This window comes from Sphaeramia orbicularis, chromosome 15 (assembly GCF_902148855.1).
Source record: "Sphaeramia orbicularis chromosome 15, fSphaOr1.1, whole genome shotgun sequence".
Taxonomy (NCBI): Eukaryota; Metazoa; Chordata; class Actinopteri; order Kurtiformes; family Apogonidae; genus Sphaeramia; species Sphaeramia orbicularis.
In genome coordinates this window covers 42,246,348-42,269,879 of record NC_043971.1, presented here as the reverse complement: position 1 = coordinate 42,269,879, position 23,532 = coordinate 42,246,348, and the positions used below count along the sequence as shown (strand labels likewise).

General features: G+C 35.5%; 1 protein-coding gene and 1 long non-coding RNA gene across 2 annotated transcripts in view; both read right to left on the bottom strand.

The window, feature by feature from the left end:
• chrna1 (cholinergic receptor, nicotinic, alpha 1 (muscle)) overlaps positions 1-23,532 on the bottom strand; it is a 39,145-nt gene that overhangs the window by 14,372 nt on the left and 1,241 nt on the right. The window contains 4 exon segments of the mRNA XM_030155201.1: positions 490-685; positions 774-883; positions 2,323-2,367; positions 8,839-8,981. Coding sequence (XP_030011061.1) covers positions 490-685; positions 774-883; positions 2,323-2,367; positions 8,839-8,981 — 494 coding nt within the window.
• On the bottom strand, positions 7,896-8,184 carry LOC115433737 (uncharacterized). Its single transcript, XR_003937412.1, has 2 exons — positions 8,147-8,184; positions 7,896-8,048 (listed from the first exon to the last, which is right to left on the bottom strand). It is a non-coding gene; the product is annotated as an uncharacterized LOC115433737 (long non-coding RNA).

Below are 23,532 nucleotides of genomic sequence, written 5' to 3'. Positions count from 1 at the left end.
CTACAAACTATCCTTTCAAAAGATGTGAATAACATGAACAAACTGAAAAAATAAGTATAATTTTAACAATATTCTGCCTCAGTTTATCATTTACACATGTTCATTATAACTCACAGATCACAGTGGATCTACAAACACACAAAACATTTAATAACAGGCAGAATTTTGTTGAAATTGTACTTACTTCTCTTAAGATATTGTTCACATTATTCACGTTTTTTGCAAATTATACTTCATTTTAGTGTAAATGCATGAAAATATTTACATTTACAAAGAGAAACATTTGAAGTTGTCATTATTTATATGTTATCATGATAGTATTTTACTGGTCCTGCCCACTTGAGATTGAATTGTTCTGATGTGGAACCTGAACTAAAAGGATTGTTAATATCTTAGTGTAATTTTTGCATTTCACAAATTCATCCCAAGGGAGGCCGGATTTGGCCCCCGGGCCGCATGTTTGCCGCCTGCGGGTTAATGTAAACTCACTGGGTTGATGACCACCAGCAGTCCATCATACGTCCACGTGCCCAGTTTCATGCTGCAGTTCTGTAGGTCGAAAGGAAAATGGAGGACGATAATCTCACAGTAACTCTTAAAAATGGCCGGAGGGTTCCACGTGATCATCCCGGTGTGCTCCAACAGGACTTTAGTTTCATGGATGATGGCGAAGTCACCATCAGCGCTGAAGAAGAGAGGAAGAGTGTGAGAGGAGGAAGGAGACTCGGTGTAGAGACTTGTTTTGTTTCTTTAAGGACAAAAAAACTGCGTACTTGTTGTAAAGCACCAGGTCTGGTTTCCATATATCTGTCGATGGGATTCTGATCTTCTTAATTCCTCCATAATCATCTGGATTCCACTGGAGATTCACATCGATCCATTGCTGAGGAGAGAATTTATTATTCATTTATATACACTCATCACCCAGAATACAACAGAAATCCTGTTCCTCCAGCAGGACGACACAACAGCTCCTTTTAGATTTTCTCTGGTGAAAATGACAGAAAAGATGCAACAAGACAAACACCACAAAGATGACAATGATATAAATCAGGGGTGTCAAACTCATTTGAGTTCAGGGGCCACATTCAGCCCAATTTGATCTCCAGTGGGTCGGACCAGTAAAATAATAACAGTGAAAAAAGTAAAATTATGTTATGATCAGGTTTACATCTACAAAGTTTCCTTAAAAATCTAAATAACATGAACAACTTGAATTGTCTTGAGAAAAACAAATGCAGTTTTAACAATATTATGCCTTAGTTTATCAGTTTATCATTTAAACATGTGCATTACAATCGCACAAAACATTTAGTAACAGGCAGAATACTGGTAAAATTGTATTTACTTTTCTCAAGACATTTCCGTTTGTTCATATTTGTTCAGGTTATTCACGTTTTTTTGTACAAGTATAGTTTGGTAATGTAAACATTTTCATGTAATTTTTCTTTTTTACACCAAAAAACACAAAGAGAGAATTTGGGGTTGTCATTATTTATAGGTTATTATGATAATATTTTACTGGTTCTGACCCACTTGAAATCTAATTGGACTGTATGTGTCTGTATGTGTAACCCGAATTAAAATGATTTTGACACCACTGATTGTTAATATCTTCAGTGTAATTTTTGTATTTCACAAATTCAACCCGAGGGCTAGATTGGACCCTTTGGCAGGCTGGATTTGGCCCCTGGGCCGCATGTTTGACACCTGTGATATAAATGATGGCATGAGACACTAATACAAGAGATGCGAAAAGACTTAATAAAAAAAAAAAACAAGACTGAAATGATACACTGCAACAGGACAAGTGAAATGAAAAATATAAAAAAGACTAACTCATGAAACTGAAAATTAAATAAATGTTAAATAAAATATGCAAAGAAACAAAACAAATGAAAGGGTCGGAGAAAAGAAAATGTTTTACATTCTCTTGTTGACACTGAAAACTGATTTACATATCATAATTAATAATGTTCATTATTTTCAATATACACTCACTGGCCACTTTATTAGGTACATCTTACTAGTACCAGGTGTACCTAATAAAGCGGCCAGTATGGGTATACACTCTTTTGCAGACCTCAGATTGTTGCCTTTCTGACCATTAACCTCTGACTACTGGTGTCAGTGAGGCATGTTCACTCCATATCACTCACATAATTAAAGCATCTTATGATCATCAATCCAACATTTGAGATCCTTCATATGTGCACTAGGTAGGACGGATTACAAATCATCTGAATAGTAATAATATGAAGCACACCCAGTTGTCTTTCTAATGGGGACTTTTACATGAGGGTTCATGAAAGTTCATCTTACCTGTCTGAGACGCACATTACTGGTCACAATCTGGTTCACCTCATCCTTAAAGAGAAGAAGAAAAACAACAGAAAACTGTCAGTGTGATTGGTTTGTATGTGTGTATTCCATTGTTTCTCACATTAAGTAAATTGTGAAGTTTTCTTTCCTTCCCTTGTGTAAAATTGAAGATTCTGGTCTTTAAATATTAGCACAGGCCACATTCAGCCCAATTTAATCTGAAGTGGGCTGGACCAGTAAAATAACAGCATGACAGCTAATAAATAATGACAACTCCAAATTGTTTTAGTGCTAAAAATAACATTCAGTTATGCCAATAGTTACATTTACAAACTATCCAAACAAAAAGGATGTGAATAACCTGAAAAAAAAAGAAATTTCTTAAGAAATATAAGTACAGTTTTATTAATATTATGCCTGAACTTATCATTTATACATATGCCTTACAGATCAGATCTACAAAGGCACAAAACATTTAATAATAGGCAGAATTTTGTTAAAATTGTGCTTAATTTTCTTTAGACATTTCAGGTTGTTCATATTTGTTCAGGTTATGCACATTTTATTGTTACAGGATGGTGTGTAAATGTAAACATTTTTTGTAATTTACTGTTTTTTGCACTAAATCAAAGAGACAAAATTGGTGTTGTCATTATTTATAGGTTATTATGATATTATTTTTGAATTTGATGCCTTAACTTGCACTTTGCAAATTTATTCCGTGGGCCGGATTGGAACTTTGGCGGGCCGGTTTTGGCCCCCAGGCCACATGTTTGACACAACTGTGTATTAGTGTTTCTCCAGTAGTCCAATTAGATTCATACTGTCTACTGAACTTATGAAGATTTCTTTCTCTTTTTTGTCAGACAGGTGGAAAAGCCGCGGTCATCTGCTCTGAAACTAACAAATACCACCGCTGGATTAGGGAGGCCGTAGAAATTAGAAAAGGACCATGAACAGGGATGAGGGATCCTACCCCTTCTCCCACACCTGGGATGCTGTCCTCTGTGGGATCCCAGGCAGCAGGGGGCATAACCGTCCCCTGTTGCCTGGTGAACCTGGATAAAACAGCTGACAATGACACGTCACAATAACATCAAGGAAGGCGACAGGCTGTAGCCCAAACATGTTAAGATAAAAAATCAACTTTTTTTTCCACCTGTCTGACAAAAAAGAAAAAGAAATCTTTATTAGCTTTTCTCCAGGTTTGTCAGAACAGGAGTCAGATGACCGACTGTCTTGGTAGAATATTGTAATGAATAAACTGAAGACGTTTTCTATAATAACTAAAGTAACAACTCAAAACACAATAGAGTAGAATAAACTATCAGGGGTCATGTATTGTTTTTAAATACTGATTCTACTGTGGATTATGTTTGCATGTTTAATAGAATGGCTTCACACACATATACTCTTCTGTCATCATTTCCATTTGTTTGTTAAATTTAACCATTTGTGCTTGTGGGACATTTTCACATCACTGACGCATTAAAAGACTGGACTTAAACAGATCACATGTGTCTCAGAAAGATACTAAATCTGATCTACATTCAGAACACATCAGGTGTTTTGGGAATGATTTGTTTAATATAGGAAAATGAAACTGACCATAACACTGATGTACTGATTAAAACTATCAGAGAATGTGGCCTTAGTAAAGGGTTTGAGCTAGTTAAGATGATTCAGTGGCTGTAGGAGTTCACAATTATATACAGATTTTAGATTGATTATCACTAGGGCTGTCAAAATTAACACATTAACGCAGATTAATCCATCATAATGATTAATCTGATTAAAATTTTTAATGCAATTAATCCATTTGCAGTGCAGAGTGACTGTGAACGTCTCTGCTAATACATTTGGGGCAGTTTGTCCAAGTAGAGTTACTGTCACGCATGAACAAATGGGCAGTAGTGACAGGCAGCAGAACCAACCCGTAAAGATGGAAGACACTAAACAGCACATTGGCCCTCTGGATGGAAATATGAGGACAAAAAAAAAGCCATGACGGAGCAGTCGACCGACAAAGTATTATGTACACTCTCCAGGAAGGACTTTTGTTTTTACCGAAGCGGTTCCAGCTTCAAATACCACATTAACGCAAAGCATACGTTAGTCAGCTTGCTTGTGAGAAACACATTAAGTGCATATACAGGGTGGGGAAGCAAAATTTACTATGAACATTTAGTTTTTTTTTCTCAGCAGGCACTACGTCAATTGTTTTGAAACCAAACATATATTGATGTCATAATCATACCTAACACTATTATCCATACCTTTTCAGAAAAACTTTTGCCCATATGAGTAATCAGGAAAGCAAATGTCAAAGAGTGTGTGATTTGCTGAATGCACTTGTCACACCAAAGGAGATTTCAAAAATAGTTGGAGTGTCCATAAAGACTGTTTATAATGGAAAGAAGAGAATGACTATGAGCAAAACTATTACGAGAAAGTCTGGAAGATACTATTAAAGAAGAATGGGAGAAGTTGTCACCCGAATATTTGAGGAACACTTGCGCAAGTTTCAGGAAGCGTGTGAAGGCAGTTATTGAGAAAGAAGGAGGACACATAGAATAAAAACATTTTCTATTATGTACATTTTCTTGTGGCAAATAAATTCTCATGACTTTCAATAAACTAATTGGTCATACACTGTCTTTCAATCCCTGCCTCAAAATATTGTACGTTTTGCTTCCCCACCCTGTATATTCCCTTCTTTGCAAAATGAAATGCGATTAGATTAAAAATGAATGATATTTAACTGTGATTAATCAAAATTAATCCATAGCAACCTGTGATTAATCTGATCAAAAATTTTAATTGTTTGACTGCACTAATTATTACTAAATGGAGCATTTGACAAACCTAAAAGCTGACATACTTTTTGCACTTTGTTCTCAGTGACTAAGACTAATTTTTGTGAATCGTAGTATTGGTCTTTAAATTGCACAATTTGTCCCATTAAAGTAGCCGAGATTAACCCTGGACCGCAAAGAATGCAAATATACACATGTACACAAACATATACACACATACATATTACACCTGCACTTTGCGTATCCTCTTTTTCTGCACTATGCAAATACAAGAGTTGGTTTTTGAGTTTGTTTCGATACTGTAATACAGTGTTTTAGCTATTATGCTATTATTTATATAGTCACTTCAACTTTATATTTAATTTTATTTACATGACGTCACTGCTTAAGAGCAAGTTTTTGTCTATCATTTGGTTGTCTAACTTCTATTACACGGCCTTTGTGGACTGTTCTTGCATTTCTACTGTTCATAACATGACCCATTTACAAATAAAAATCTTGAATCTTGAATCTAAGTTTGTATTATTTTGCCTTTTAGTGTAACTGTGACACATTTATGCAAACAGATAATGTTTGTTATAGTAAAAGAGATGGAAATGTGTGAGATAGACTTAATATAAAACAGTCTGGCTTTATTTCCCTACTTTCATCTCATCTTTAACCCTCAAAAAACAAGGTCCAAAGGACAGAGGACAGTCCTGCTGCCAGTGGGAGTGTCCATAATCTGTGTCTGGATGTTACTTACTTGAACTGAGTGAAAACTGCAGATGAGAAGTGTTCAGCTGTGTTTTCAAACAGCCCAGTGAACACACCCTCAGGGGCAAAGCACTAGAATATTTTACAACAGCAGCTGTTTCTTAAATACTGTGCAACAATGGCACTATTTATGAAAATGACTCCAGCCAAAAAAGTAACCCAGTTAATAGTTTTGCATTTATCTCTATATAGTTATCATGCTTCTTCTCTGTGCTGCTGTACGTTGTATTTGTTGTATCACCGTGCACACACTGTTGTATTCGTGTTTTAATATCTGACTGTTAAGCACTGTATGTTAAAATCTTGCATGAAAGCTGTTCTATAAATAAAGTATGAGCTGAGATTCTTACATATGAATCATGCATCACATTTTTGTTTCTGTACAAAACTGCTGTATTTGACATTTTCAGTATCTGCAGAACTTCAGAGCATTATATTAATATTAACATCCAGACTGATTAATTTTGGACTTTCAATTTTATGTAAAATTTTCCAAATATACAGTATTGTGCAAAAGTCCTTGGCCAATATTAGGTTTGTTGGTTTAGTAAAGTTCTAATGACCACATACGCATTTCTGTCTCTGTTAAGATTCAATCTGATATATGTGAAGTATGTACAGCAGGAAAAACAAACATTTCAGGGAAAACAAGGCCTCTATAAACCACAGAGGTAGTATTTAGTGTGACCTCCCTGTGTACTAAACATGTCTTATTTTGTTCAGACAATATGAGATTTATTGCATTAATTTTCTGACATTTTACACCAGGTTTCATTCACCACACGACAGATGTTTCAAACTGTTTGCGCTGCTTCTGTCATGGGGTCAGAGGTCACAAGAAATAGTAACTTTAACCTTTAGAACACATTTAGTTCAGTTTTTTGTGTGTGTTTTAAGGCTATACACATTTCTTGTATTTTCTTGTTAAATCTGAAGAAAAGAGAGTGAGAAGTAAATGTATTGTGGCGTGCTTGCTGCATTGCATTATGGGTATTGGACATTATGTTCTATTGTGTTCTATGTTATGGGCAGGGGTTCAGCGGGGGTTATTGTGTTTGTGTGAATTTAGGTTAAAGTGTGTGTATGACAATGTTTATTGGCCTTTTTATGTTTATGTTTATTTTTCTTACCATAAGTGAAAGCTGTAGGCCGAACAATGCCTTACCTGTTCATCTGTAGAAGACTAATAATGAACTGTATATCTCAACTAAGCCCTTATTGAAGCAGGTGACTCTCCTCTGGTCCTCATCTCTACGGGAGCCCAATGGTCTGCATCATGACATCATAAGGGTGACACCTTAGTTAGCTCCCTGGGTTTTAACAGGGTTATCAGTAAACTCAGTTTTCCAAAATTTCAAATTGCTGTGATATTGCCAATATTTAAGGGACTATACCGAAATTTGACAAGCAATATCTCTCTGTAAGTCCCTTCTCATATGCCAAATTTTCACAACTCTACGTTGCAGTTGCTATGGTAATGTATGTAAAATGTGTTTATTGTTAATAACTTCCGTTCTGTTCATTGTAGCGATTTCAAACTAATGCCAAATTATTGGAAATTCAATTACCAATTCCATTACCTACCTCATTTGTCATGTGCGAAAATATAGATTTTAACGTATTGTCATCTGGGCGACACAGTGGTGCAGTGGTTAGCACTCGTGTCTCACAACAAGAAGGTCCTGGATTCAATTCCAACACCAGTCGACGGGGGTGTGGAGTTTGCATGTTCTCCCGTGTCTGCGTGGGTTCTCTGTGGGTACTCCAGCTTCCTCCCACCATCCAAACACATGCACTGATAGGTTAGTTGGTTAATCTAAATTGCCCATAGGTGTGAATGTGAGAGTGATTGTTTGTCTCTACATGTTCAGCCCTGCGATGAACTGGTGAAATGTCCAGGGTGAACCCCGCCTTCACCTGTAAGTAGCTGGGATAGGCTCCAAGTGACCCCCCTGACCCTAGTGAGGATAAAGTGGGTTCAGAAAATGAATGAATGAATTATTGTCATCTAAAGTGACCAGGGCTCAAGTACTTAATTTGCATATCCCCAAAACGGCTTCTATCTTGAAAACTGAGACGGATGTCGACTAACTTTGTATTATTGACTTATAGGAAGTCAGACATGGTCTTTCATTTGGTACCAGTTTTGCTGACCTTCGATGACCTTGAAAGGTCAAACTCAAGGTCATGATTTTCAAAATACCCAATTTTTGATCATAACGCCCTCAATTTTGCAGATAGAGAAAAACAACTAGTATCAGATTATAAAGCATGACAATATAGGCCAAAGCTCTTTTTCGAAGGCCGCCAGCATGCGCGCTGACTATGGCTATTTCATTTGTTTGTTTGTTTGTTTGTTTGTTTGTTTGTTTGTTTGTTTGTTAACACTGCAGCAGCAAAACTACTGGTTCAATTCATACCAAACTGGGTTCATAGATTACCAGTGACCCAGAATAGATGTCATTTTATTTTGGGAAAAATGGGTCAAAGTTCAAATTTTTAATGAATTTTTAAATCTTTTTTTTTTCTGTTCAGTTATAATGGCTGATATTCCACATGTCTATAAAAGCATCAATTTTGTTTCAATTTACTTCAGACTTGACACACATATATATAGAGGCAATTGATATTCTGACATCAGCACAGGCGTAGACATGATGACATCAGCTGGATCGATGAGCTACAACACATGTGAGGGGTGGGGTTTGCTGCGCCTGGCACCACTTGTTCCTGACAGTGTTAATGCTTTCTTCTTAGGGCCACAACTATTTGCTTTTTCTTGCCCTAAACTGTTGTAATTACATCAGGTTGTAGAAATCCAAACTGGGCGATCTCCAGATAGGTTTAAAATATGAGAGGAATTATTTGTATATACGTGTTCACTGTACTATAGTAGCCAGTGTCATAAGAGACCAAAATGAGTGAGATGTTGGTTGTTCTTTACCACACTGATGAGCTGAATGAGCTGCAGTCCCACTGTGACCACCACAGCTTCACTGAAGTGGTTGACTGGTCGAACCACTTTGTTGTAACCGGTGAACAGGGTTTTCACCAGTCGGGTCTCATCCGCCGAGCAGAACACTGAACCTACCACACACACACACACACAAACACACACATCAGTCATCTCCTGACAGAGTCTGGAGTTTGATGAAAACCTGCAGAGGGAGGACAGGCAGACGCGTTATTCACCCAAAATGAGGCAGAGTTGTTGTTGTCATGGTGATGTGGACAAGGAGACAGGCTTACAGGCAGTGTATTTTAGGAGCTCTAATATTTATACGGTTCAAGAAAATGACAGTTCATCAGTTTGGCCTGGTTTTGTTGTTTCATCAAATGAGTAAAATCCCACACAGTGATCCCAGATGTACTCATGTCAGTTCTGGCTTCACTTTAGACACAAAGCAACATTCACTGGAGATTTAGAGGAAAACGTGTCAGCGCAGTAAACCTCTGGTCTGGGTTCTGACAAGAACCATGAGAGGCCCCCTTCAGACAAACACTGGATACATGTCGGGTGGTCTGGAAGGATGTGCAATCAGTTACTAAGGATAAAGATCCATCCATCCATCCATCCATTTATTCATCCGTCCGTCCGTCCGTCCATCCATCCATCCATCCATCCATTTATTCATCCATCCGTCCATCCATCCATCCATCCATTTATTCATCCGTCCATCCGTCCGTCCATCCATCCATCCATTCATCCATCCATCCATCCATCCATCCATCCATTTATTCATCCGTCCGTCCATCCATCCATCCATCCATCCATTTATTCATCCATCCGTCCATCCATCCATCCATCCATCCATCCATCCATTTATTCATCCGTCCATCCGTCCGTCCATCCATCCGTCCATCCATCCATCTGTCCGTCCATCCGTCCATCCGTCCATCCGTCCATCCATCCATCCATCCCTCTGTCCGTCTGTCCGTCCGTCCATCTGTCCATCCATCTGTCCGTCTATCCATCCGTCTATCTGTCCGTCCATCCACCCATCCAACCGTCCGTTCGTCCGTCCATCCATCTGTCCATCCATCCATCCATCCATCCATCCATCCATCCATCCATCCATCCATGTTTTCTTTTATTCATGCATGTTTTCACATTGAAAGAACATTCCATCATGACAATTGTTTTAATTGTTTTGTCTCTTGATTTCTGAAGTGTTTGTCCTGTTCTTACTGTGAAGATGAGTTTAAAATCCCAAATAAGGGTCTTGTTGCTCGTAGAAGATTGGACTGCTTTTATATTTTACATCATTTATGCTATTTGTGTCTCACATTGTTCTCATCTTGTTTCATATTTTATGTGTCTTTAACAACAATTTCATCTTGTTATATGTTTTACAAATACACTGCTCAGTCCAAAAAAGTCACACATGCTATATTCCACCGCACCACCTTTTGTTTTGATTCCAGGAGACATTCACTGGATTTAACTAAACAGATAGTTCAGATCCTTCCACTGGTAAGTACTGCAGTGGTTAATAATGTTTCAGCTGTAACAGGTTATTTAACTCTAACCGATGCAGTAAGTGTCCTCTCATGTCTTTAATGTCAAAACAACTGGACAATACCAGGACTGATCAGGATCATCAGATTTGTGACAGAATGGTTCAGGGAGAATGAGACATCATTTTCACACATGGATAAACCTCCATGAAGTCCAGACTCTAATTTGGGATGTGATGAAGATTTGATGCAGTGGTCCGATTCTCCATCATCAATAATCAAAAAATGAATGCATACTATTATGAACCTTATTGTGACACTACATAAACACTATGTGGCAAAAAAAAACATGTCACAGTGAATGTCTCCTGGAATCAAAACCAAAGGTGGTGCATTCAAATACTACATGTGTGACTTTTTGGGCCAAGCAGTGTAGTTTAAAACCACACGGTAAAAAATGCAGTGTCAACATGTCAGAGTCAAACTATTTTAACCTAGAAAGAGTTTTTATAGCTCTATGGAGAGTAAACCAGCTCTAACAGTAGAGTTAAAAGTCAGTGTAAAGTTTAGCACAGATGCAGTGTAAAATTCAACTCTACAGAGGGATGATTAGTGCCAATCTGCCGCATTGCATTGTGGGTACTGGACATTTTATTCATTGTATTCTATTTTATGTACAGGGATTCAAGGTTTTTTTTTTTTTTTCTTTTTTGTTAATGTTTATTTAGGTTAATGTGTCTGTTTTACAGTGTTTATTGGCCTTTTTATTTTTACTTTTATTAATGTGACACCATTAGTCGAACCTGTAGGCAGAGCAATACTGAACCTGATTGTCCATACCAAGGTCATAATCATTAACGAAAACTGACGAAATGCTAAAAACTAGAATTGAAAAAACATTTTCCTTAACTGACATAAATAAAAACTATAATTAAAAGACAAACATGATAACTAACTGAAATTGTATTGTGTGGTTACAAAACTAACTAAAATTAATAAAAATTCTGGATAAAATTCCCTTCGTTTTCGTCTTTGTCAATGTCGGATTGATATGAAGTTGATTTATTTCGCTCTAGCAATTTTAGCTGGTGACACCATATGACACTTCATGGTCCGTCACGTGTTGTCACTTGTCGTTTTGTCATCTTTTCGTCCCCACTCTACCTGGAAACATTCAGACTAATGTTGGGAGAAAGCAGCAGAGTCCTGTCTGGGATTTATTTGAATATGATGGCAAAGAACATAAAAGATATAAAGAAACTAAAAGTAAATTAAAACTAACCATTTACAAAAAAATGAAAACTAATAAAAAACCAGCAAACCTGCTCTAAAAATGAATTAAAACTAACTGAATTAGAGAAAAAAAAGTCAAAACTAAGTAAAACTAAACAATAATGAAAAATCCAAAACTATTAGAACCTTGGTCCATACAAAGTTACCATGGTATTATAAACGATGGAAACCCATAGAACAAGTCTTCTCCCTTCAAACTGTTAGTGCGTTAATAATACACTTAAACTACCATTACCATCCCAGGAGCTACTTCAAGAAATTTCTGTAAATCATCTCACAGCCCCCACCTGGAGAACCCTTCTAGTTCTACATTGTTTCAATATTAGTGGAGGGTGCAAACTGATGAAGAAAATAAAACTAGAGAAATAAATATTAACACATTATAGAGTCATTTTTAAACTAAATTTGGAGTAAAAATAGCTCTATAAAGTGTAATCATATCACTCCAACAGTGTGAAAACACCACAGTGTTAAATATTTTCACATATTTCATTGTTAATTTTGACGCTGAATTGATTAGAATGAACTCTGAAAATTTGACACTGGCCATAAAGTGAATTTTACACAAATTTTGAGTGGGACCAAATGTTATTTGAAACAGAGTTAAATTCAACTCTCTAAGAGTTAAATTGACACTTTTTTTTTGTACTGTGCACAAAGAACCATCTGGCTTCTTCAGCTGTCTGACACTTCTCAGCCTTTACATTAGAGCAGGGCTGTCAAACTCATTTTATTTCAGGGGCCACACACAGCCTACTATGATATAAAGTGGGGCCAGACCAGTAAAATAATATAAATAATAGTATAAGAACTTATAAATAATGTCAACTCTAAAGTTTTCTCTCTGTTTTTGAGTGAAAAAAGTCAGATTCCATAATGAAAATGTTTACATCTACAAACATTCTGAACATGAATAAATATGACCAACCTGAAAATTATTTTTTAAAAATATGTGTTTAGTATACTTAGTTTATCATTTCTACATCACACCTTACAGATCACAGTGGATCTACAAATACACAAAACATTTAATAACAGGCAGAATATTGGTAAAATTAGACAGACTAGTCTTAAGACATTTCAGGATGTTCATATTTGTTCAGGTTATTCACATTTTTTCTAAAAGGCTCTTCTGTAAATGTAAACATTTTTGTGTAATTTTGCTTTTTAAAAACTAAAACAAAGACAAAAATTTGCAGTTTTCATTATTTATAGGTTATTATGATAGTATTTTACTGGTCTGACCCACTTTAGATTAAACTGACCTAAAATGATTTGAACATCCTTGACTGTTAATATCTTCTGTGTAATTTTTGCATTTCACAAATTCATCCCACGGGCCGGATTGGACACTTTGACGGGCCGGTTTTGGCCCCCGGGCCGCATGTTTGACACCTGTGCATTAGAGGAATGATGATTTGATGTTTATTGTAAAAATTCTCAATATATACTTTTTTTTTTTATCACACTTTTGGCCACATTGCCCAGCCCTTGTTAACCTAGAATAGACTCATAACAAATAGAGATTATTTACCTGAAACTAAAATCATTAATGCACAGATGTTTACTAAATATATTTAGAAGAAATGTTACTATGAGCTTATTTTGGCTGAGGAATAGTGAGTATCATTTGCCGTAATATCCAGCTGACAACATAGCTCCACACAAATGCTTTTGCGCTGGAAGTGAAATCATAGCTAAAGTAAGAGGGAAGCCAGCAGTGATTCACACAGCAAACATTTCCCTGACCTACCAGCAGCAACCCGAAACCCTTCGAGTGACTCAGAGAGAGACATAGGAATGTACAGAGAAAGACGGTAACACAGTGGAGTTATTAAACGAGAGAGGAAGCAGGAACAGGCGGATGCAGACAGATCAACAGCGACAGCAGTGGAGTTACTGACATTCCAGTTTGGTGGAAAGCCTCTGTACTCTGCCCCATGAGCTGCCTAAGCACTCTGATCAGATCTGCTCCTCTATACGTCCTTAGGCCTAATCTAAGTGCTAAGAGCGTGTTTGGGAAAGCCAGCTTTGGCCAACGCGCCTCACATTAAGCTTGGATCAGACAGAGTTCACAACAATTAACCTGCATTTAACACTTCTTTATACAAAAGGTTTTTGCAGCTCACAGACTCATACATGGCATCAGACTGACAGATCCATCCAACCACAGTCATTCAGTCATTTGTCATAAGTAGTAACTCTGTCACATGAAGATATCATCACATTAAAGCGTCCATTGTTTCATATTACATCCCACTGTGTCACAAATCACATGGACAGTTTTACATTCTTCCACATGGAACAGATGCAGACGAATGTTTTTATTTTTGCTATTTATATCTTCTGTATTTGTATTATGAGCCTTATTTTACTGCTGTAGTTTAGATATGAAAACCTTCCGTGTTCACCTTTAGTATTTCACATGCCAGTATTTATTCATATACATGAGATTAGAATGACTTTTGGATTGATGATAAATGATAATAAATCAATCCATAAATTATTATTAGTAGCTTAGCTCTCTACATAATAGAGAAGGTTTTGCTGAGGCCAGTTATGACACACAGTTGGAAGACAATAAAATATAATTATATCATGTCTGTAATTTAAATAGAATTTAAATTTAATTCTTGTGAATTAAAGAATTTGTACTTTTTATTTAGTAACATTATGAGAATTGACTGTGACTGTGGATTGTTTTCACTGTTAGTTTCAGGAGCAGTGAATTCCCACTGAAGCTGTTTAGAGATGGTTTCTATTTACAGTGTCACACTTGTTCAGTGTATTATTTATCAGTTTGTTGATGTTTGTGTTTTGCTGAATGATGACTTGATGTCGGTGGTCATTAAACCTAAAGCTGCTTTACAGGCAGTAAAATACTCTGTACACCCAGGGAAATGTTGACTTTAGGAATCCACTGGAGTTTGAGTTTCACTTTTGGAGTTAAAACCCTTTTTTGTGACCCTATTAGAAAGGATTACTCAATGTTAGATATTAACACACCTTTGTCTGTCTGTCTATCTGTCTGAACCCTAACTCAAAATCTACAGCACATTTCAACTTGAATGTTTTATACATTTCAACATTGTAAGTCTCTACTATATCTCTATATTACAGTGGTTCCCAACCTTTTTTGGCTCATGACCCCATTTTAACATCACAAATTTCTGGTGACCCCAGACATTCAAGACGGAGACATTTTTTTCTGCTAAAATGAATTTGTTTTTTAACATGTAATAGTTTGCTATACTATGTTGCAAATAAATGTTAATTTTAGATGACATTTAGTCTATATAATGTATATTATTATGGATGGAGGCAGTAAAGCCAGGTGTAGATTACTGCACAAAGTCAGAATTTTATTTTTCTTGGTCAGTCAGTCCAGCTTGGATTTACAAGGCTGACAATTAACCCTTTCATGCATGAATTGTGAGAACCTTAGACAAGATTTTTGTCTTCAGTGTTTTTATTCCTCCTTAGGCATAAAAAAACAATGCGATCAAGTTTTTTTTTTTTTTTTTTTTTGTGGCGTTACAAAAATATCCATGCATTTAATTTTTGAAGTAAAGAAACATGTGTTTAAAACCCAATATCAGAAAGTGATGTGAAAGCAATGAAATAAAAACATTTTTAATGCTGCTAATCTGATGTCTTCTCACATTTTAACATATTCTAATGCCAGTAATTACTCACTTCATGGAGATAATATGCAAAAAAAAACCTTCTTGTCTAACAAATAACAATTGATTTACACTCAAACATGTTAGTGCAGATCAGGTTTATCAAGAACGGCAAAGTTACAGTAATGGTCTGAATGTCAGTGTATTATGGGATGGTGCGTAAGTGTCCACTGTGTTGGCTGATATGGAACTAAAACAACAAAACCCATTAATATACAAGAGAACAGCTGGAGAATAACTGTCCACTGGAGTGACTTATGCATGAAAGGGTTAATACTGAACAAACAAGAACTCAAGCTATGAATTATGAAAGAGCTGCAGCATCTGAAACCGACCACAATGAACATTTGACAGATAAACAGTACCACAGCGCTTCAGTTTCAGCTTTACAGTTTGTCACGTCTTTTATGGATTGTGATTGTCAACTCACTATGCATTTTTTATTAGTAAGTTTTTTGTAAAATTTTTATCAATTACTAGATATTTCAGGTGACTCCATCTGAATTCCAGGCGGCCCCACGTGGTTCCTGACCCCAAGGTTGAAAAACACTGCTCTATTATCTCCCTCAAGATGAACCAGGTCTAGATACAGATTATATAACTATTTATATTTTTATTCAGTGGAATTATTCAGAGGTTTTTTAGTGGTCATGGTCTGAGGGGGTTAGGGTTTCATTTGTTGGGATATGACGATGTATGATGGCAGAAAAATGTCAAATTCCTTCGCATTATGCTGTATTATTTCTTTCATGGACTATAAATTACAGTCTGTATGGGTCATCTCATATATCCAGTCCAATCTCTACACTTCATTAGCACTGGATCAATGCTGCAGATATGTTTGATTCCCTCCACTGTTGACTGCAGGATGTTGCAACAGTGCATTTGCGAAAAAACAAAAAACAAAAAACATTGGTAGTACATCATAGTATTAACCCATAAAGACCCAATGCTACTTTTGTGGCAGTTCCCAAATGAATTTTTCTCTGGATTTAATCTTTCTTAAGTGATTTATCTCCATTTATGATAACATTGTCCTCTGTATTTTGCATTTTTTTTCAGTGAAAATCATGTATTTTGTTATATTTATTTCACTGATCATGTAGATGTTCATAAAAGCTCAGAATAAATCCAAAGGTTATTAGTTATTATATCAGAAACAGAGAAAACTGAAGATAAAGTGACTTTTTTAAAAACAGAGATATCAGTAACTGAACATAAAACCAACTGTCTCCATCCACTCTCATTGATCCAACTCCATGGGTTTTACTGGTGAATCAACATTGTAATAATAATAATAATAATAATAATAATAATAATAATAATAATAATAATAATAATAATAATAATAATAATACATTTTATTTGTAAGCGCCTTTCAAGACACCCAAGGACACTGTACAACAAGATAAAACAATCCATAAAATACAAAGAAATAAAAAGATTAAAACAAATAATTACTATATATAGAAATGAAGTTGTAGAATGGAGATTAGAGTTTATGGGGGGAAGGCTATTCTGAAAAGGTGAGTTTTGAGTCTGGATGGTTGTAGAAGATGATGGTGTTTCACATTCACTATAAAGCCTCTGAACGTCCAAATGGGTCATATCTGATGACCATGAAAAGATGACAAACTGCATTTTACACCAATTATTAACATGTATTGATAGGATTAGTGGATCAGAAGTTATTAAACAGTTTAGATCAGTATGGTTTTGGTCACCAGTGGCTGTTTGGGTCTTTGTGGGTTAAAATTATAAAGTCCTTACAAAAGAAACCAGCATATAACAAGATATGGGACATTTTCTTTGTGTGGTCACAGCTCAGAGGTTGTGTCTGTCACGTACAAGAGGGGGCTTTCGAAGTGAAAAACAGATCACAAAAGGAAGAAGAGTTACAATCCTACCACTGCATAACGGAAATATTCACCTTATTCCAGCTGGAAACTTCCAGTTACCCAGAATAACATGGGTGATGGACACAAGAAACACACGTGGAATTCACTGGAAACAAACCAAAATTTTACCAAGTGTATTTTTCTCATTTCTAGTCCAAATATCTCATCACACTTAAAATAAGACATAATCAGCTAAAGAGTAGCTTTTCAGTGAGATATAAGAACTTGTTTTTAGACTATTGATCTTGAAAATCTTATTTCAACAAATCTTACCAAGATAATTTTCACTTGTTCCATTGAATTAAGCAAAAAAAAAAAAAAAAAAAATCTACTAATGGAACAAGTGAAAATTATCTTGGTAAGATTTCTTGAAAGAAGATTTTCAAGATCAATAGTCTAAAAACAAGTTCTTATACCTCACTGAAAAGTTACTCTTTAGGTGATTATGTCTTATTTTAAGTGTGATGAGATATTTGGACTAGAAATGAGAAAAATACACTTGGTAGGATTTCGATTTTTGCAGCAGGGAAACTGCATGAAGGCATCACAAATGAACACGGAGGAGAGTGAACAGCACAGAACACAGTCATTCCAAACAGTTTATATGTTCATATGAAAGTTTTAGATGAAAGAAAAATAAACCAAATGTGAAAGTAAATTCCCAGTTTCACTTCCAAAACAATAACCATACTGAGATATAAAGTTACATATAAGCCAACTCCTGCCTGTGTCTTGTTGAATTTCCTGAGTTGTCTTTAAACTAGTGGCATTGTACACGTGGTGCCATTGTACAGTAGCATAATAAGTACAACTTGTCTGCCACCACTATCCACTTGTAAACTACCATTTAATCATGCATTGTGCAGGTAATAATTTGAACCAACATGTGAGGCATGAAGGGAAGAGCATGTATTTGTTTGGCCTGTCAAGCATGGTTAATTCATACAGCAGCAGTGAACTGCAGCCTTCACATTGTAGCATGGTCTGCTAGCAGTAGAAATTTCATGAACGGCAGCATAACCACCTCCAAAAAAGGAGTATGGCGGCAGGGATGAAGAATTCAATCTAGGGAGAGGCTAAAATCACCCAACATACCTCACAACATTTGAATATGGACATAAAATTGTGCCTTTTGAACAGATTTCATTCATTGATAAATCATTCTTGTTTCTTGACTTTTTATTATTGCTTAGTTTATCCTTACATTATTTATTGCAATACTGTTTGGGCGGCAACCTGTCCTACGTATCTCAATAAGATTCTCCTAATTCAAAAGAAATTTTTAAGAATGATCAGTTTTTCTAAGAGACTCGACTCGCCTGCTCCTCTTTTCAAATAATTCGAACTTCTCTCAGTTTTTGATGTGAACGTTTACCAGACCTGTGTCTTCATGTACAAATATGTTCACTTAACTCATATTCTTCCTAAAGTTTTTCAGAATTTCTTTTTAGTGTCTTCTGTTATTCACAACTTTTCGACACGATATTCAAGCAAATTTTCTCTTCCGTACTGCCGAACTTCAGTCTGTCAGTATTCTCTGAAATATCGTGGACCAAATCTGTGGAATAATCTAAGACCTGAACTTCAATCAACATCTACTTTATCATTGTTTAAAAAGCATCTGAAAAGGACTTTAATTCATGAAAAAATGTAAGGCTGTGTATCACTTGATGTGTATTTGATGATTTTTAATGTGGATTACATTTTTATTGTTTTTACTTTAGTTTATTATTTCAGTTATATTGTATTTTTTAATTCTTTTTTTGTGTATTGTTCATTTCGGGGGAGGTATTTATATAAGCCTTGTTTTTTTTTGGCTTCTAACCTCTCCTGCACAATTTTGTTAATTGTTTGAATGTTGTTGTTTTTTCCATTGCTGTTTTTATTATGTGCAAATAAATTAAAAAAAAAAAATAATAATAAAACAAAATTGTGCCTAGTAGATAGTCAGATAATGTTTCTATTCATTTGGCGAGTTTGGTGGCGATCGGGCCTGTGAAGGCTGAGGAAATCTGTACAAACGCCCTCCTGTGCTGCAACATCGATCGGACGGAAACAGAACGTGCATTATACGGTACGATTTTCCACATTAGCCTCCTCTGTTATAACTAACACAGTGTGTATTGATATTTCCCAAATGTAGGAAATGTTTTGTTCATATAATAACATTAAAATACGTCAAATATTTCTATTATATCCGTCGTTGCGCTGCTAGTCAGGTTGACACACATTACACACCGTGCATGTTATTTCTGAAATCTGCTGGCTGTTTGCACTCGGCCTGAACTGAGCAGCCTCGGATCCTGTTTCATTTAGCCAGCAAGCAGAGGACACACACACACACATGCACACACACATACAGACACACACTCAGGTGGTTGCTTTTACACTGTTTTCTTTCACTGCTTTTTTTTTGTGTTTTTTTTTGTGTATTTTTCTTAAATATCTGGATTCGAAGGAGTGCTGTGGTCCATTAAGAGCTGGTGTTAATTTTTGTCACTGCTTGTGTGTGTCTGCCTGCTCGCCGTCTGTTGTTCGCTCAGCATGCTTTGATGTGGCCACGGATAAAAATAGCAAGGAGGCGGGACAGCAGAGCCACTTGGAGCTGTCAGTCATTGCTCAATCTCAGCTCCTTCCGCATAATGCTGAACTGCTAAATGCAACAGCAAAGTACCAAAGGCCCTTTCATTTTCTGCCAGCGCCGATCTGAAAAGTGACAAAAGCACAGGCATGGAAGAGTAAAACCCAAACCCTCGTTTTTGTACAAAATGTTGACTTTGAAGTTCAACTGTAACAGGTTTAGCAGGATCAAGGTTCTAATAGTTTGGGATTTTTCATCATAGTTTAGTTTTATTTAGTTTTGACTTTTTTTTTTCTTCAAATTCAGTTAGTTTTATTTCATTTGTAGAGCAGGTTTGTTAGTTTTTATTAGTTTTCGTTATTTTCTAAATGCTTAGTTTTAGTTTAGTTTTATATCTTTTATCTTTTTCGACGTCATATTCAAATAAATCCCAGACAGGACTCTGCTGCTTTCTCCCAACTTTAGTCTTCGTGTTTCCAGGTAGATTGGGGATGTGAAGACGACTCTAAATGACAAGTGATGAGAAGTGACGGACCGTTAAATATCATATGGTGCCAGCAGATAAAATTGCTCGAGGGAAATAAATCGATTTCGTATCATTCTGACATTAACAAAGACGAAAACGAAGGGAATTTTATCCATAATTTTTATCCGTTTTAGTTAGTTTTGTAAGCACACAATACAGTTTCAGTTAGTTATCGTTTTTTTTCTTTTAATTATAGTTTTTATTTATTTCAGTTCACGAAAATGTTTCTACAATTGTAGTTTTCGTCATTTCGTTAGTTTTCGTTTACGATAACAACCTTGAGCAGGATACAACTATAATATGTATTTGTATATGTGTATAAACATACATTTTTCTTGTAAATATTGTACATTAATTTTGCTCTTTTTGTTCGTCTTTCTCTTTTCTTGTCTTTTTTCCTCCACTTCCACATACTTGAAAGAAATTATCAATCAATCATCAAACAGCCATACACTATTACTGACTTGTTAGTTGTGCAGTAGGCCTCTGTAAACCCTGGATCTGTTTTCTGAGTCATCTTTACCTTTGTTTTTGAGATAATAAACACATACATTATGTAATTAAACATATACTAAACATACATTAAATAATTAAACACATACTAAACACATACATTATGTAATTAAACATATACTAAACACATACATTATGTAATTAAACGTATACTAAACATATACATTATATAATTAAACATATACTAAACAAATACATTATGTAATTAAACGTATACTAAACATATACATTATATAATTAAACATATACTAAACAAATACATTATGTAATTAAACACATACTAAACACATACATTGTATAATTAAACACATACTAAACACATATTATATAATTAAACACATACTAAACACATACATTATATAATTAAACACATACTAAACACATACATTGTATAATTAAACACATACTAAACACATATATAATTAAACACATACTAAACACATACATTATATAATTAAACATATACTAAACACACACATTGTATAATTAAACACATACTAAACACATTATATAATTAAACACATACTAAACACATATTATATAATTAAACACATACTAAACACATACATTATATAATTAAACACATACTAAACACATACATTACATAACTGGCAAGACAAGATACAGTTGGATTAATGTCCTCTCATGTTTTATGAACTGTTACCTCAAAGCGAATGTACAACATCCATAAATAAAGCTCCTCACATTCTTCCCTCAGCTCTACCTGCAGCTGGTTGGTCCCATCCATTCATCCTGATAAATGTTCATGTGTTTACTATAAAATACCTGTATATAAAGGACTGAATGAACATCCCTTTAAAACACAGGTGTCAAACATGCGGCCCGGGGGCCAAATCCAGCCCGCCAAAGGGTCCAATCAGGCCCATGGGATGAATTTGTGAAATGCAAAAATTACACTGAAGATATTAATCAATAGAGTAAAAATCATTTTACTTCAGGTTCCATACATACACATATAAACCAATTAGATCTCAGTTGGGTCAGACCAGAAAAATACTGTCATAATAACCTATAAATAATGAAAACTGCAGATTTTATCTTTGTTTTGGTGTAAAAAAGTAAAATTACATGAAAATGTTTACATTAACAAACTATCCTTTTACAAAAAATGCAAATAACCTGAAGAAATATGAACAACGTAAAATGTCTTCAGAAAAGTGAGTGCAATTTCATCACTATTCTGCCTGTTACTAAATGTGTTTTGTATTTGTAATTGTAATGTAAGTTGTAATGCACATGTGTAAATGATAAACTGATAAACTGAGGCAGAATATTGTTAAAACTGCACTTGTTTTTCTTAAGACATTTCAAGTTGTTCATGTTATTCAGATTTTTAAGGAAACGATGTAGATATGAACATTATCATAATGTAATTTTACTTTTTTCACTGGTATTATTTTACTGGTCCGGCCCACTTCAGATCATCTTCGGGTGAATGTGGCCCCTGAACTAAAATGAGTTTGACACCCCTGCTTTAAAACACAGACCCCTTTCATTTAAGTGCTGTAAGGAAAGGGATTTTTCAAGTTTGGGTGTTTTCTGGAATATGATTTGATCAAAGTAGTTTTTTAATTATTTGGTGTGTAATGTAATGGTTTAAAGTGTGAATTTATACATGTACAGTTTATCCACTGCAACTTCACGTCTCAGAGTGAGCACTGTCTGAGCTTTTCACTCTTCTTCTTGTAGAGTAAAGTTAATATTCTCTAGTTTTATTCACAGGTGCAGTCATATAACTGTTCTACTCTTTCCTTAAATTATTTTACAGATTATAGTCCGTACCATTTTACTAAAGCACATTAACATGTAGAGACTGCTGAACATGGTACGTGTCCCATGCCTTCTGGATGTTTGGCGTGACTGTGGATCACCTCCATATCTGTGGAGTATTTCATATTTGTGGAGGCAGAGGCGTCCTGCCCAGTGACTGTCAGGTCACAGGTTAATCTCCACAAGAGACACATTGTTCATCAACAGGCATGTGTTGGTGCACAAGTGTCCTTGAACAAAGACATAAACCCAAACTTACTCCCAGAGAATAAATCACTCTTCAAAAGGACGTCACTTACAGTAAATGCCTTGGATGAGAATGCAGCGACAAATGTGAACAGCTCGTTTAAGGTTACTTCAAGGACTAAAGCATAGATGTGGTTGTTTTTAAAGATGTTTTGTACAGAAAGCAACAAGTTTTAGTTCACATTCAGCTGTCCATTTACTATAAAACAGTTGACATTAACTATAAATGGTTCCCATCAGTCTCCATCATCACTAGTGTGTTGAGGAGGTGGTGATACACACAGGCAGGTCTTTTATAGTAATATTAGGTGTTTTATTATCAGTGAACTGAACCACTAATGTACACCTACTGTCTGTTCAGGTGTTGAATTCATCACATTAACAAAACTTGACCTGTTCTTTACACCAAAATATCCAACAAAGCATCCTTTGTATCACAACACATATCAGTATGAATGCCTCCGATTCATACATTATAGTGTTTTTGTTTATTTTGCCTTTTGATTGTGTGATGTACGCTACATTTTGTGCATTTGTGTACCAGGCCATGTGCCAGCAAGACTTTCTGTTGTTTGAAGAGTATGGTTTATGAGACAGGAGTATCTCATTTATACATTTATCCCCATGACAAGCACTTTACTAACATATA